We start from the raw sequence: 16,833 nt of genomic DNA, 5'->3' as shown, positions 1-16,833 counted from the left end.
AGAGTTGCTTGTTTGGTAGCCAACATTTGCTCAAGGTTCTCATGTGGCATGATATTTTGTAATTTTCCTTTATATTGTGGATCCAGGAGGCAGGCCAACCAGTAATCGCCATCGGTCATTATTTTGATAATGCGGGGGTCCCTTTTTAGGATACGCAAGGCATACTCAGCCAATGTTCCAGGTGTCAATTCACTGTTTGTGCTGGGTTGAGGAGCACTTTCTTTCAAATCAACATCACTTGTGTCTCGCAAAAACCCTGTACCTGACCTTGCAACGCCACCAGTTTCTATTGCCCCCTGAGAAGCATCCTCTTCCCATAAATATTTATCCCCATCATCCTCCTCCTCCTCTTCGTCCTCCACCTCGTCCAGGAGAGTTCCCTGAGCAGACAATGGCTGACTGTCATCAAGGCTTCCCTCCTCCTCGGCTGCAGACGCCTGCTCCTTAATGTGCGTCAAACTTTGCATCAGCAGACGCATTAGTGGGATGCTCATGCTTATGATGGCATCACCTGCACTTACCAGCCGTGTGCATTCCTCAAAACACTGAAGCACTTGACAGAGGTCTTGTAGCTTCGACTACTGCACACCAGACAACTCCATGTCTGCCATCCAACTGCCTGCCCGTGTATGTGTATCCTCCCACAAATAAATTACAGCACGCCTCTGTTCGCACAGCCTCTGAAGCATGTGCAGTGTGGAGTTCCACCTTGTTGCAACGTCGATTATTAGGCGGTGCTAGGGAAGATTCAGCGATCGCTGATGGTTCGCACCTTCAGGAGCAGGGCTGGTAACTCCAGATAATTTTTCAAGAAGCACTGCACCACCAGGTTCAAGGTGTGAGCCAGGCAAGGTATGTGTTTCAGTTCTGAAAGGGCTATGGCAGCCATAAAATTCTTTCCGTTATTACTGACTACCTTGCCTGCCTCAAGATGTACACTGCCCAGCCATGACTGAGTTTCTTGCTGCAAGTACTCGGCCAGTACTTCCGCGGTGTGTCTATTGTCGCCCAAACACTTCATTTGTAGCACAGCCTTGTGACGCTTACCATTAGCTGTTCGATAATGGGACACCTCGTGTGCAACACTGGCAGATGCGGATGGAGTGGTCGTGCGACTGTGCTCTGTGGACGAGCTTTCGCTTCTGGAGGAGGAAGAGGAGGAGGAGGAGGAGGGGTGGCGATCGCCTACAGCCAACTGTTTCCTAGACCGTGGGCTAGGCAGAACTGTCCCACTATGGCCGTCCCCTGTGGACCTTGCATCCACCACATTAACCCAGTGCGCCATGAGGGACACATAACGTCCCTGGCCATGCCTACTGGTCCATGCATCTGCTGTGAGGTGCACCTTTCTACTGACTGATTGCCTCAGTGCATGGACAATGTGGTCTTTGACATGCTGGTTGAGGGCTAGGATGGCTTTTCTCGCAAAGAAGTGTCAACTGGGTAGGTCATAGCGTGGTACTGCATAGGACATCAGGGCTTTGAAAGCTTTGCTTTCAACCAACCGGTAGGGCATCATTTCTAACGAGATTAGTCTAGCAATGTGGGCATTCAAATCCTGTGTACGCGGATGAGAGGATGAGTACTTTCTTTTCCTAACAAGAGTCTCTTGTAGGGTTAGCTGGACTGGAGAGCTGCATATGGTGGAACTAGCGGGGGTGGTGGTGGACATGGCAGATTGAGAGAGGGTTGGTGATGGTATCCTTGATGTTGGCCTACATACAGTGTTTCCTACCAAGAACCTTGTGATTCCCTGACTGCTTTGGCCTTGCGACGATACCTCCACACTTGCTGCTGGTGGTGTCCTAACCGGTGGGCTTACAGTGAGGGAAGCAATGTAGCGTTGCTGACTACCTTCATTCTGAGCAGGTGCACCAACGGTACGGGACGTTTGGTAGTTGGTTCAGGCTTGCAAGTGCATGCTGGTTAAATGTCTAAGAATGCACGTTGTATTTAAATTTTGGAGATTCTTCCCGCTGCTAAAGGTCTTTGAGCATTTCTTACAGATAACTTTGCACTGATCATTCGGATCTTGGTTAAAAAAATTCCCGAACTGCACTCTTCCTACTATGGAATACCTTTTCAGGCATTGCACGCTGTGCTACTTTCACCGGATGGCCACGCTGTCCTAAAACTGTTTTTGGTTTTGACAAACTTTTTTAGCCAGATACGGGCCTGCCAGATGAAAGCTGTTGCGATGTAGATGACTGCTGCGGATGATCCTCCTCCGCTTCTGAGCTACTGGCAGCGGCACCCTCTTCCCCCAATGGCTGCCAATCTGGGTCAACAACTGGGTCACCTATCACCTCCTCTTCAATGTCATGTGCACCTTCCTCTGTGTCACCGTGTAAGGTGCTATAGCGTTTGTGACAGGGGCACCATAGTCTCATCAGGGTCAGATTCTGGCTCAGTACACTGCGAAAGCAATGTAGTGATCTGAGTCAATGGAACAGCATAATAATCTAGCTGTGGCTGTGCATCTGTGCACTCCATGTCCGATTCATCTTGTAATGGGCTGTTAACAATTTCCCTTTCTAACCCAGGCACGGTATGTGTAAAGAGCTCCATGGAGTAAACTGTAGTGTCGCCTGCCGCATCCTTCACTTTTGGTTTGGGTGAAGGACACAAGGAAGCAACTTGTTCCTGACCGGGAGTGTTATGGACCTGGTGGTTAGGAGCACCTGAAATGACCTGATAGGTAAACTGCAAAACAGGACGAGCTCTGGGAAGTGGGAGCTCTGCTGACCGCAACCCTAAGCCTATTATCACACACACTAGAATTAGCCGTGGAGCGTGCCTAACTCTGCCTAGACGCCTCGTCACAGCCTCAGAGTTAACTACCCCTAAAGATAGAAATAAAGCCTCACCTTGCCTCAGAGAAATTCCCCAAAGGAAAAGGCAGCCCCCCACATATATTGACTGTGAGTTAAGAGGAAGGCACAAACACAGGAATGAAAACAGGTTTCAGCAAAGGAGGCCAGACTTACTAAATAGACTGAGGATAGAAAAAGGGATCTTTGCGGTCAGCATAAAAAACTAAAAAAAAAGCCACGCAGAGTGTGCAAAAAGACCCCCGCACCGACTCACGGTGCGGTGGTGCCACTCTGCAACCCAGAGCTTCCAGCTACCAAGGCAATATCATGATAGCAAGCTGGACTAGAACTTAGAAAGTACTAATGAATATATTCAGTACACAAATGAACAACAAATGAGCTTAGCAGTGACTTAGCTTCTGCTGGAGTAGACAGGTCATCAGGAAGGTCCAAGAGAGATCTGAACCAGTACTGATACATTGACAGCTGGCATCAAGTAACGATCTGAGTGGAGTTAAATAGCGAAGCCAGCCCAGTCCTAAACGGGGACAGGTGAGGAAGCAGCTTCAAGACCAGCAGCTCCACTTTCAGCCACCAGAGGGAGTCCCCGGACAGAACTCACAGAAGTACCATTCCTGACCACAGGAGGAAGTTCGAGAACGGAATTCACAACACGGGAGCATCCACTGACGACTCGCTGCTTTTATATTTCAAACTTTCTGAAGAGGAGGCGAAAGAGCTAGAGGCTGAGTCAGCAAGAAAAGTCAAAACTTTTTCCTGCTGCTCCGGCTTTAAAAACTGTTTTCCAGATAAGGGAGCCTTCGAGGCCTTGTGTAGCCAGACAATGACGCTGGCTCAACACCTCGAGCCTTTGGTACTATTTTGCTTTTCCCACTACCACCAGATGCTCCACCACCACCACCCCCACCACCATCAGTACCAGCTGGCAACGACCGCCCACGGCCTCTTCCACCAGACTTCCTCATTTTTGGAAAAATCTAACCAAAATAACAACCGTTATATGGTACTGTAAAATAAGGTAGAAGGTGTATATAAACTTGTTGAGAATTTAAATCTCCCTTTTTTTGGGGGGAGACTGAACCAAAACTCAGGCCCAGTGTATTACACTACACAATGTAAGTGGCAGAACGTGGCTGGCTGATATACGACAAACTAACAGAACTGACGTAGATCCACTTAGTGCCAATTTAAATCTCCCTTTTTTTGGGGGGAGACTGCACCAAAACTCAGGCCCAGTGTATTACACTACACAATGTAAGTGGCAGAACGTGGCTGGAAGATATACGACAAACTAACAGAACTGACGTAGATCCACTTAGTGCCAATTTAAATCTCCCTTTTTTGGGGGGGAGACTGCACCAAAACTCAGGCCCAGTGTATTACACTACACAATGTAAGTGGCAGAACGTGACTGGCTGATATACCACAAATTAACAGGACTCTAGTATATCCACTTTGTGAGAATTTTAATCTCCCTTTTTTTGGGGGGAGACTGCACCAAAAAAAAGGCCCTGTGCATAAAACAACACAATGTACGTGGCAAAAAGTGGCTGGCTGATATAGCACAAACTAACAGGACTGTAGTACTATTTCAATCTCCCTATAATGATCTCAGGACAAGTATGGCAGCAATTAAAAGGACTGCTGCACACAAAAGTGTGGAGAAATAAACAAGATAACTGTGCAGAAAGGAGCAACAGGATTTTTGCTTTTAAAAAAGCCTAATAAGCTACAGAGCTGATTCACAAAAATATAGCCTCCACTGTCCCTGCAAAAAAAAGGTGGTGTTGGACAGTGGAAATCGCTACAGCACAAGCAGTTTGGGGGTTAATCTTCCCTCCCTAACTTTATCCCTTCTTCTGAAGAAGCTGCAGCAATCTCTCCCTATGCTTAGATCGGAAGAAGTAAGATGGCGGTCGTAGTGCACGCCCCTTTAAAGCCCATGTGATGCCGCAGAAAGCAAGCCAATCACTGTCATGCCCTTCTCTAAGATGGTGGGGACTGAGACCTATGTCATTACGCTGCCCACACTCTGCGTCCTCCTTCATTGGCTGAAAAATGGCGCTGAACGCGTCATATGAAACGCGATTTTGGCGCGAAGATCGCCGACCACATGGCCGATCCCACACTGGGATCGGGTCGGGTTTCATGAAACCTGACTTTGCCGAAAGTCGGCGATTTTTGAATTTGTCCGATCCGTTTCGCTCAACCCTACTCTGCATATACCGGCACTTGCGTTACAGCAGCCCGTTAGCGTATGTGCTGAACGGGCTGCTGCTAACGCAGTGTGAACCCGGCCTTAGACAATTGTATATATAGATATATTTTTTAACGGCAAAGAAAAGCTTATCACTCAGAACTTTGATTTCCATTCTAAAAAAAGAACACATAGTAAATAATAATAATAAAGGAACCCAGACGGACCACAATTAATAGGCCCACTCGGCTTCTGTTTGTTTCATTTGTGCAACAGATCTATTTTGGACATAAATTCAATTTTCTTGAAAAGAACAGTCAAAACTCAGAAACTCAGGTGTGAACACACTCCAAAGCTGTCTGGCAAAAAAATTGAAAAATGGATACATGTCTGTGTTTGATCCGCTTGATTAAATTTGCCTATTCAAGGGAATGGGTCTGCATGTCCAGATCGTACTCGCATGTCATCCAGAATATCCTGGTTCATTAACTGACTCAGAATATTGTATGTTGACATTTTTCCTCGTGAACCACCAGACTCCAATATTTTTATGGTGGAGAACTTCATAGTGTGAATATGTCCCATAGAGAGGGGAAGAATGACGGAGAAATCATATACCTGCCTGGCAGTAAGTGTGCTTGGTTGTGGTAAACAGCCATAGAAATTGAAGAAGGTGGGGGGTAACATAACTTCAGCTGTGCGAGTTCATGAGAAATCAAAACATATCATGTGAACAGAGCTGGAGAAACATCCCGAGAGAAAAAAGTTTGAATGTGGAATAGGTGGAAAAACAGCTATGAAGATTTCTGATGAGCAGGATAGCTCCATGCAAAAACAGATATGTGGAACTTTATTACCACAGAGGCTTAGTCACATATGTGGTTACCTATTTGTTGTGCACAAAGGTGTCCATAGCCTTTAAGCTAGGTGATCTTTTAAAGAACCAATAACCGTTAACCATTAATGACTGAGGACACTGCTGCAAATTCATTTCCAGATCCCCAGTGCTCCCATATTCATGATGGAATCCAATGCTTTCTGTTGACTTCCATTACATATAAAATAGTATAAAAAACTTCTTCGCCTATCTTGTATCTATCGCTTAGTTTCTTTTTATAAAAAAAAATACAAAACCTACACTTGCATAAAAGCCATTGCTTATTTTTACATGACCACTGCTGTGCTCTGTGCTAGATGCATGTATATACAGTGGGGCAAAAAAGTATTTAGTCAGTCAGCAATAGTGCAAGTTCCACCACTTAAAAAGATGAGAGGCATCTGTAATTTACATCATAGGTAGACCTCAACTATGGGAGACAAACTGAGAAAAAAAAATCCAGAAAATCACATTGTCTGTTTTTTTTATCATTTTATTTGCATTTTATGGTGGAAAATAAGTATTTGGTCAGAAACAAAATATCATCTCAATACTTTGTAATATATCCTTTGTTGGCAATGACAGAGGTCAAACGTTTTCTGTAAGTCTTCACAAGGTTGCCACACACTGTTGTTGGTATGTTGGCCCATTCCTCCTTGCAGATCTCCTCTAGAGCAGTGATGTTTTTTGGCTTTTCGCTTGGCAACACGGACTTTCAACTCCCTCCAAAGGTCTTCTATAGGGTTGAGATCTGGAGACTGGCTAGGCCACTCCAGGACCTTGAAATGCTTCTTACGAAGCCACTCCTTCGTTGCCCTGGCGGTGTGCTTTGGATCATTGTCATGTTGAAAGACCCAGCCACGTTTCATCTTCAATGCCCTTGCTGATGGAAGGAGGTTTGCACTCAAAATCTCACGATACATGGCCCCATTCATTCTTTCATGTACCCGAATCAGTCGTCCTGGCCCCTTTGCAGAGAAACAGCCCCAAAGCATGATGTTTCCACCACCATGCTTTACAGTAGGTATGGTGTTTGATGGATGCAACTCAGTATTCTTTTTCCTCCAAACACGACAAGTTGTGTTTCTACCAAACAGTTCCAGTTTGGTTTCATCAGACCATAGGACATTCTCCGAAAACTCCTCTGGATCATCCAAATGCTCTCTAGCAAACTTCAGACGGGCCCGGACATGTACTGGCTTAAGCAGTGGGACACGTCTGGCACTGCAGGATCTGAGTCCATGGTGGCGTAGTGTGTTACTTATGGTAGGCCTTGTTACATTGGTCCCAGCTCTCTGCAGTTCATTCACTAGGTCCCCCCGCGTGGTTCTGGGATTTTTGCTCACCGTTCTTGTGATCATTCTGACCCCACGGGGTGGGATTTTGCGTGGAGCCCCAGATCGAGGGAGATTATCAGTGGTCTTGTATGTCTTCCATTTTCTAATTATTGCTCCCACTGTTGATTTCTTCACTCCAAGCTGGTTGGCTATTGCAGATTCAGTCTTCCCAGCCTGGTGCAGGGCTACAATTTTGTTTCTGGTGTCCTTTGACAGCTCTTTGGTCTTCACCATAGTGGAGTTTGGAGTCAGACTGTTTGAGGGTGTGCACAGGTGTCTTTTTATACTGATAACAAGTTTAAACCGGTGCCATTACTACAGGTAATGAGTGGAGGAAAGAGGAGACTCTTAAAGAAGAAATTACAGGTCTGTGAGAGCCAGAAATCTTGATTGTTTGTTTCTGACCAAATACTTATTTTCCACCATAAAATGTAAATAAAATGATAAAAAAACAGACAATGTGATTTTCTGGATTTTTTTTTCTCAGTTTGTCTCCCATAGTTGAGGTCTACCTATGATGTAAATTACAGACGCCTCTCATCTTTTTAAGTGGTGGAACTTGCACTATTGCTGACTGACTAAATACTTTTTTGCCCCACTGTACCTGTCAGGGAGTGTATGAGAGATGAACACTATCTATTAGCACTGACTTGCAGGTAAATTTATGAGGGTCCACTGAACATGAAAATGCAAATGATTGGTGGCAGGTGAAGTGAAACCAGAACCTACAGAGAATACGGCTTCAACTGAGATGTGAAAATATTGAAAAAGCACAACCTGGTGGCCTAACATCATAATCTACTAGTCCTTGGGTAGTAGTCTCCTGTCTTAGGCCTCTTTCACATGTCCTGATATCTCCGGTACCGGAAGAAGACCGGAGATATCCGTGTCCGTATGTCCGTGTGCTCAAGTGGCACATCAGTGTGGCACACGTGCGGCATCCGTGTGCCGCCCGTGTGCCGCCTGAGGACCACACGGACCGTGCAGGAGAGACAGCGCTACACTAAGCGCTGTCCCCCCCGCATGTGGTTCTGAAGGCAGAATTCATCTCTTCTCCCCCAGCGTTCGTTGGAGAGAAGAGATGAAAGATCTTTTTTTTTTTTTTTTTTGGTGAAAAATAAAGTTTGCATGTGCCCCCCGCCTCCCCCCCAGTGCGCCGCCTGGCCCCTTGCCGCAGAAATACTCACCTAGCTCCCGCAATGTCTTCTCTGTCCTCTCCGTGCAGGCAGCTTCTCCTGTGTGAGCGGTCACGTGGTGCCGCTTATTACAGTCAGTGAATATTCCCTGACTAATGAGCGGCACCACGTGACCGCTCACACAGGAGAAGCTGCCAGCGCGGAGAGGACAGAGGAGACATCACGGGAGCTAGGTGAGTATTTCTGCGGCAAGGGGCCAGGCGGCGCACTGGGGGGGGAGGCAAGGGCACATGCAAAATTTATTTTTCACAAAAAAACCCCAAAACTTGATCTTTCATCTCTTCTCTCCGGCGGGGGAGAAGAGATGAATTCTGCCTTCAGCACCACAGCGGGGGGGACAGCGCTTACTGTAGCGCTGTCTCTCCTGCAGGCGGTACGTGCACACGGAGGAGAGTGCACACTGTTCTCCGTGTGCACGTGTGCTGTCCGTATTGTGGTCCGTGCTGCCGGTAAAAAACGGACATGTCTACGTGTTTTCAGCACGGACATACGGTCCGTGTGAAAACACGCACATGTGCATAATAGACCTTTTAATTTGAATGGGTCTACGTGTGTCAGTGTCTCCGGTACGTGAGAAAACTGTCACTACACGTACCGGAGACACTGACGTGTGAAAGAGGCCTTAGTCAGTCTATATAGATAATATAAATAACAATGTAATTTCAATGCAGTGTTATTGACAAATTATACATTTTATTCTTGGCAGATGACGGTACCAGGAGCTCAGAGGGACAGCTGATATTTTCAGCAGGGGATCAAGGTATCACATCTGATACATATGAAGAATATGTAATTATCCCAGATATACCTCAAGCCCTTCTTAGGAAAAATCTATCATCTGATCCTTTCTTCTACTTCATTAAAGGAAAATCTGAAAAAAATACCACAACAATACTGATGAACATGAAGTAGCTCACACAGGGGAGAAATCATTTTCATGTTCCCAATCTGGGAAATGTTACAATATTATATCAAGATTTATTTCACATGAGAGAATTCACTCAGGGAAGAAGCTATTTTCATGATTAAAATGTGGGAAATATTTTAAAAAGGAATCAGATGTTGTTTCACATCAAAAACCTCACACAGGGAAGAAGGCATTTTCATGCTCAGAATGTGTGAAATGTTTTAGTGAGAAAAAAATTCTTGTTAAACACCAGAGAACTCACACAGGTGAGAAACCATTTTTATGTTCAGAATGTGGGGATTGTTTTATAGATAAATCACATCTTGTTACACATCAGAGAACTCACACAAGGCAAAAGTCATTTTCATGTTCAGAGTGTCGGAAGTGTTTTAGAGAGAAAAAAACTTGTAAAGCATCAAATAAGGCCGGTTTCTCACATCAGTAACTCCAGTACATGTGGTGACAGTTTCCTCACGTACCGGAGACACTGACACACGTAGACCCATTAAAATGAAAGTGTCTCTGCAAATGTCAGTGAGTTTTCACAGACCGTGTGTCCGAGTGCAAAATAGGAAGACATGTCAGTGTTCATGGGAGCGCACGGATCACACGGACCCATTAAAGTCAATGAGTGCGTGTAAACACATACCGCACACGGATCACATCCGTGTGCGATTTTAAATTTATAGGGCTAACATTCTAAGCAATTGTATCAATACCAGACAGGTGTCTAGACATTGTTTGGGCCAAAGTTTACAATAAATCTAGACAGCATTTTAGGCTCTGAGTGATGGCATCTTTCAACTCTGGTGACTTTGGATAATATTATGGATCCCCGTGTGGACACAGAGCAGCTAATAAGTTTGGTGGAGCAACATCCCGAACTTTGGGACACACGATCCAAAGGATACCATGACAGGCTGACGATTGGACGTGGTTGGTTTGCTGTAGCTGAGCAGCTCTACCCCAGACCTGGTTGGTCCACATATTCACCAGCAAATATAAACATATTAAACTACTTCACATTGTGCTTTATATATGTTATGGTACATGTCTTACCATCCTAAACATTAGGCTTATGTGTTATTAAGCTTTGTATTTACATGGACCATATCATATACACTTTACAATATTCTTAGTAGTTTACAGTATGTTCCCTGTGTTTATTATCAAAAATACTCATGAACCATGTTTGTTAGAAATGGCAAAAACATGCAGTGTGTCTGTGGCAGCATTTTATTTCTTTTATGTATCTTTATTTTTTAAAAAGAATTATAATTTATTTTGTTTTTTTGCACACAAATGAATACCTAGGTAACTCAAAGCCTACTTGTCTGGCATGTGCACAAACTGCATTTTTTGCCCACACTTCCCTTTCGTACCAAAATGTGTTACATCATATTTTACACTGTGAACTGTATTCAAGCATATCTCTACAGATGTCTAACATTAGTTGCTTCTATGCTTAACTATGTTGGATTTTTTTATATATGTCTTAATTGACTGGTGTAATATATGCAAAAAGGTTTGCACTTAAAGTCTCTCAGACATTGCTCCAAAAAAAGTTTGTGAAGATTACAATGTTAAACATGTAAGGATTAGTGATGAGCGAATATACCGTATATACTCGAGTATAAGCCGAGATTTTCAGTAACAATTTTTGGGGCTGAAAGTTCCCCTCTCGGCTTATACTCGAGTCATGGCCGCCGCCGGGGTCAGCGGGTGAGGGGGAGAGACGACTGTCACATACTCACCTGCTCCTGGCGCTGTCCCTCCACGTCCCATGGTCTCCGGGCGCCTGCAGCTCTTCCTCTGTTCAGCGGTCACGTGGTACCGCTCATTAAAGTAATGAATATGGACTCCACTCCCATAGGGGTGGAGCCGCATATTCATTACTGTAATGAGCGGTACCAGTGACCGCTGAACAGAGGAAGTAGCTGCAGGCGCCAGAGATCATCTGTCCAGGAGAAGCTGCCAGGGACCGCGTTGGGAGCAGGTGAGTATTTCATATTCACCTGTGCGCGTTCCACCGACGCTCCGTCTTCTCCGTCCTCTTGCTGTGACTGTTCAGGTCAGAGGGCGCGATGACGTATTAGTGTGCGCGCCGCCCTCTGCCTCAACAGTCACTGAGGAGCAGCGGGCAGCAAGAGAGGTGAGTGTGTCTTTTTTTTTTTTTTTTTGGCAGCAGCATTACATGGGCATATTTTTATATGGAGCATCTTATGGGGCCATAATGAACTTGTAATGCAGCATTATACGTCGCACAGTTTTGTATGGAGCATCTTAAGGGGCCATAATGAACTTGAAATACAGCATTATATGTGGCACAGTTTTATATGGAGCATCTTATGCGGCCTATCATGAACTGTATGGATATTCAAAAACACTTAACCTAACCTACTGATGTCTCAATTAATTTTACTTTTATTGGTATCTATTTTTATTTTTGAAATTTACCAGTAGCTGCTGCATTTCCCACCCTAGGCTTATACTCGAGTCATTAAATTTTCCCAGTTTTTTGTGGCAAAATTAGGGGGGGGATCGGCTTATACTCGGGTCGGCTTATACTTGAGTATATACGGTACTCGTTACCCGAGATTTCTCGAGCATGCTCGGGGGTCCTCAGAGTATTTTTTTAGTGCTCGGAGTTTGTTTTTCTTGCCTCAGTTGAATGATTTAAATCTGATAGCCAGCATAAGTACATGTGGGGATTCCCTAGCAACCAGGCAACCCCCACATGTACTTATGCTGGCTAACAGATGTACCATAAATCATTCAGCTGCAGCAAGAAAAACTAAAACTCCGAGCACTAAAAAATACTCGGAGGACCCCCGAGCATGCTCGAGAAATCTCGAGTAACGAGTATATTCACTCATCACTAGTAAGGATCATCATGTGCTGTGTGTGACTGTGTTAAAGCCAATGTTTAGACTTAATTCATGCCATCATACACAATTATTCACACAAGGCAAGCCCTTACATATGGCTAATGCTCATTGGTAATAGTGGTAATGTTTGTGTTGTTATACCCAGCCAAAGTCCTGCAGGCTATGTTTGTTCAAACAGTTTAGAACAGTGCTCATGGTGGACAATCCTTAATTTTTTTTTAATTACACCATGGCGCTAAGTGGTCACACACTTCTTAGTCTCAATCACAAGAGATAAGCATTTATTTTTTATTTTTTTTCCGGACCAGGCATGATGATCAAAATCATACTACTTTTTAAATCTAACATAGCTGAATACATTGTGTTGTTGTTTAATGAATATGTTGTTATTTGTGGGATTGTGACTTGTCGTTGTTTTTAAACTTTCCCAACAGTTGATTTGGTTAAACGGCGATGGCGCTCAGCGAGGGACCCGTTTAGGTTGGAATGTAATCCCCTCCCCTCCAAAGCAGGTGCTTCCAAAAAGCGTCAACATGTGTTCTACAGAAACTTAGCCTTTCTTCGCCCAATCCTGGAGCCAAATCCGTAAGTGTCACTGTGTATGATTTTACCAACATGTTAAACTAACTACACTGTATTTTAACATATTTCCGAATAGTAAACATTTTGAAACATTCATGTAAATCTGTGATCAATAGTTATCATTCTTAAGTACATTTGTGTTTTAAATAATACTCATGTTTATATGTTCAATTACCAAAAAGCAACGTGTTGGAGACATAACTTAATTTGTTCTCAAAAACTAGGTTTTTTAACCCCTTCACCCCCGGAGCTTTTTCCGTTTTTCCGTTTTCGTTTTTCACTACCCTCCTTCCCAGAGCCATAACTTTTTTATTTTTCCGTCAATTTGGCCATGTGAGGGCTTATTTTTTGTGGGACGAGTTGTACTTTTGAACGACATCATTGGTTTTAGCATGTCGTGTACTAGAAAACGGGAAAAAAATTCCAAGTGCAGTGAGATTGCAAAAAAAGTGCAATCCCACACTTGTTTTTTGCTTGCCTATTTTGCTAGGTTCACTAAATGCTAAAACTGACCTGCCATTATGATTCTCCAGGTCACTACGAGTTCATAGACACCTAACATGACTAGGTTATTTTTCACCTAAGTGGTGAAAAAAAATTCCAAACTTTGCAAAAAACAAAACAAAACAAAATTGCGCCATTTTCCGATACTCGTAGCGTCTCCATTTTTCATGATCTGGGGTCAGGTGAGGGCTTATTTTTTGCGTGCCGAGCTGGCGTTTTTAATGATAGCATTTTGGTGCAGATACGTTCTTTTGATCGCCCGTTATTGCATTTTAATGCAATGTCGTGGCGACCAAAAAAACGTAAATCTGGCGTTTCAAATTTTTTTCTCATTACGCCATTTAGCGATCAGGTTAATGCTTTTTTTTTATTGATAGATCGGGCGATTCTGAACGCGGCGATACCAAATATGTGTAGGTTGGGGTTTTTTTTTATTGATTTATTTTGATTGGGGCGAAAGGGGGGTGATTTAAACTTTTATATTTTTTTTATTTTTTTCACATTTTTAAAAACTTTTTTTTTTTACTTTTGCCATGCTTCTATAGCCTCCATGGGAGGCTAGAAGCAGGCACAGCCCGATCGGCTCTGCTACATAACAGCGATCATCAGATCGCTGTTATGTAGCTAAAATGCAGGTGTGCTGTGAGCGCCGACCACAGGGGGGCGCTCACAGCCACCGGCAATCAGTAACCATAGAGGTCTCAAGGACCTCTATGGTTACAATGGAGGAGCATCGCCGACCCCCGATCATGTGACAGGGGTCGGCGATGCGCTCATATCCGGCCGCACGGCCGGATGCGGTAGTTAAATGCCGCTGTCTGCGTTTGACAGCGGCATTTAACTAGTTAATAGCGGCGGGTGATCGCGATTTCACCCGCCGCTATTGCGCGCACATGTCAGCTGTAAAAAACAGCTGACATGTCGCGACTTTGATGTGCGCTCACCGCCGGAGCACACATCAAAGCGGGGGTCCCGACATGTGACGTACTATTCCGTCACATGTCGGGAAGGGGTTAATGTTATTTTGGATTACTTATAACATTAACAATGTTACTTATCACAATGTTATTTATCCTAGGACTGATGACAACCTTGAAGACCCGACTTCAGCAACACAGCCTGATGAACAGGTGGCTGATGCTGCTGAACACTCCACTGATGCTGGTCCTGGTAGCACCCAAACAACAGCCCCAACAACATCACAAACGGCAGCCCCAGCACCACAGGCAGCATCAACATCCAATCTACCTCAGTATCTTTCACACACTCTCCGAGATAGGCGAACCAGGCGACAAGAACAGCCACGTATGCTGCCCAAGCTCATTGATTCTCCAGTTGTATCCATACTAAATTCCATGACAACTGAACATTCAGCTGATCAGTTTTGTCGCTCCCTCGCTCCTTGCCTAGCCAAAGTTCCTGATGAATGGCAGAAACGGGTGCGGTCTGCAATCTTGACCCTCATTGCTGCAAGCCAAGGAGATCAGGACCCATACCCGGTGCTAGGGCCCATTGAACAATGGCGAGCTGCCCAGCATCAAATACAGATGCCATCTGCTACCAACATAACACATGCACAAAATGTAGGTACACTATCTTCAGAGGCCAACCCTGGGGCAGAAACACAACAATCACAGCAAATGCTTGCACCCTTGCCCATGCTTCCACCTCCTGCCTCCAGACATCGTTATCCACAAATGTTTGCTCCTGTTTGGTTTCCTCCTGCCCATTGCTAAACCCATGATTATGTGCTAATGTCTGATCCAGCCTCAGTGCCTCATGCCCGTGCCAGTAGTCAGCAATATGGGCAAATGTCTGATCCAAGCACCACCCACAGCCAACATTCTGAAACAATGTCCTCCAGCATGTCTGTGGGTGACAGTAGTGGTGCTCATTTTGTGCACCAGACAGTAGTGGCACCAGACACCTGTGGTGAGCCAATTTGGTCTGCACAACCGTATGCCAAGAGGTGATACTTATAGTAGTTCGCAATCATATCTGAGCCAGATTGTTGACTCACAACCTACTTTAACTCAGCCACAAAGTGTTTCATAAACATTTTTGGATGAGTATTACAAAACACAACCTTATCACCCATCTACATCTGTAACAGCATCAGTTTTGCAAAATCAATCTCCTCAAACAACCACACGCCAGACCACAATGACTACAGGACAAATGGCCTCATAGTCCTCCAGCCCCGAACGTGTAAGCGCAGAAAATACCATGGATGAATCTTTCTCCAGTAATGGTGACTTTGTGGATTTATGACTAACTTAACTAAGTAGGTTATCTTCATTAGGTTGTTAAAAAAATGTGGTTTATGTTTGGTACACCCTCGGATGAATACATGTGTTGTAAGAAAAATAAAACACATTGGTAAAGTGTTAATATGTATTGTTAGTTTGCCAGTCTATGTAATTTTTACAATAATTTATTGATATGACCGAAAGAAAAAAAATTAAAAGAAAAAGCAATATACCATACCTGTCCACCGTTATGTCCCATGAAGTCATCCATATCTGGCCCATACACAATTTACAACCAGAATGGTGGTAATATTAATCCGTCACAGATTAAAAATAATGGGAAAGGAGGAGATGGTGGTGGTGCACTCAGCTTCATTGACTAGCAGTAAGGTCACTGAAGCTGCGCCCCCTCACAGCCTCAACTGCGTTGAACTATTGACCGTGGTCAAATGGCAGTGAAATTGTGCACTTCAAGTTCAGTATGTTTGAACAACATGATCGCAAGATGACCCTCTCTCCTTCCAGAACACAGTCAATGAGTGAGGGTCTTGGGTTTTTGGTGTTAGTCTACAATTATCAGAACAAATACATACTTTAATACATGGCATAGTTATCACACCCACAGTAAACACATTATAATAAGGTATTAGTTATTTGTTATGGGTAGCAATGAGGCTTTGAGATGGCCATGTATCAGTTATCCACATCAAATGTAAGCTTGCAACCCACGTAAAGGGTCTCATTGCCTTGCGAGTCCCTAACCAATTTGTTAGAAAAGGGAACAAAAAATGGTATAATAAAATACACTTTTGGACAGAATACATATTTAAGTGTAACATTAGTTGGGCTCCTCCATTTGCCATGGCACACTACCCAATAGTGTGAAAAAAAAAATCAGCAAAAATATTCCTGACTATAAGGGCAGAGTGAGCTACTCGGGGAGCATGCTGTCTTTCATCTAGTAATGCCACATTAACCACTCTCCCATCATCAACATCCAAGGATGGTTCTTGTTGTTGGCAGAAATTATGCAAAATAATGGTAGTCTTTATGGTTGCCTGGACATTTTCTGGATGCATTTGGATTTGATTTTCAAAAATACGCCATCTTGAAGTCAAGATTCCAAAACTACACTCAACCAATCGATGGGCTTTCATCAGTCGAGTGTTAAAAATTCTTCTGCGGTTGTCCAAACCTCGACGTGGAAATGGTCGAAGAACATGCATTGAGAGCGCAAAACCTTCATCAGCAGCCATGATAAA

General features: G+C 44.1%; 1 protein-coding gene across 4 annotated transcripts in view; it reads left to right on the top strand.

Annotated features, from left to right (window-relative positions):
- The window catches only part of LOC143767243 (uncharacterized), a 60,005-nt gene extending 44,211 nt beyond the window's left edge, over positions 1-15,794 (top strand). For 2 of the 4 annotated variants that reach the window (XM_077255436.1, XM_077255438.1), the window contains 3 exons: positions 9,148-9,201; positions 12,671-12,821; positions 14,401-15,794. In XM_077255436.1, the coding sequence (XP_077111551.1) occupies positions 9,148-9,201; positions 12,671-12,821; positions 14,401-15,058 (863 nt within the window). In that variant the 3' untranslated portion in view covers positions 15,059-15,794. The remainder of the gene's footprint in view (positions 1-9,147; positions 9,202-12,670; positions 12,822-14,400) is intronic. The other 2 variants (XM_077255437.1, XM_077255439.1) reach the window with 1 other exon arrangement.
- Positions 15,795-16,833: the final 1,039 nt, after the last annotated feature.

This window comes from Ranitomeya variabilis, chromosome 4, assembly GCF_051348905.1.
Source record: "Ranitomeya variabilis isolate aRanVar5 chromosome 4, aRanVar5.hap1, whole genome shotgun sequence".
Lineage (NCBI taxonomy): Eukaryota > Metazoa > Chordata > Amphibia > Anura > Dendrobatidae > Ranitomeya > Ranitomeya variabilis.
The sequence above is the reverse complement of the archived record's forward strand: the minus strand, read 5'-3'. Positions and strand labels throughout refer to the sequence as shown.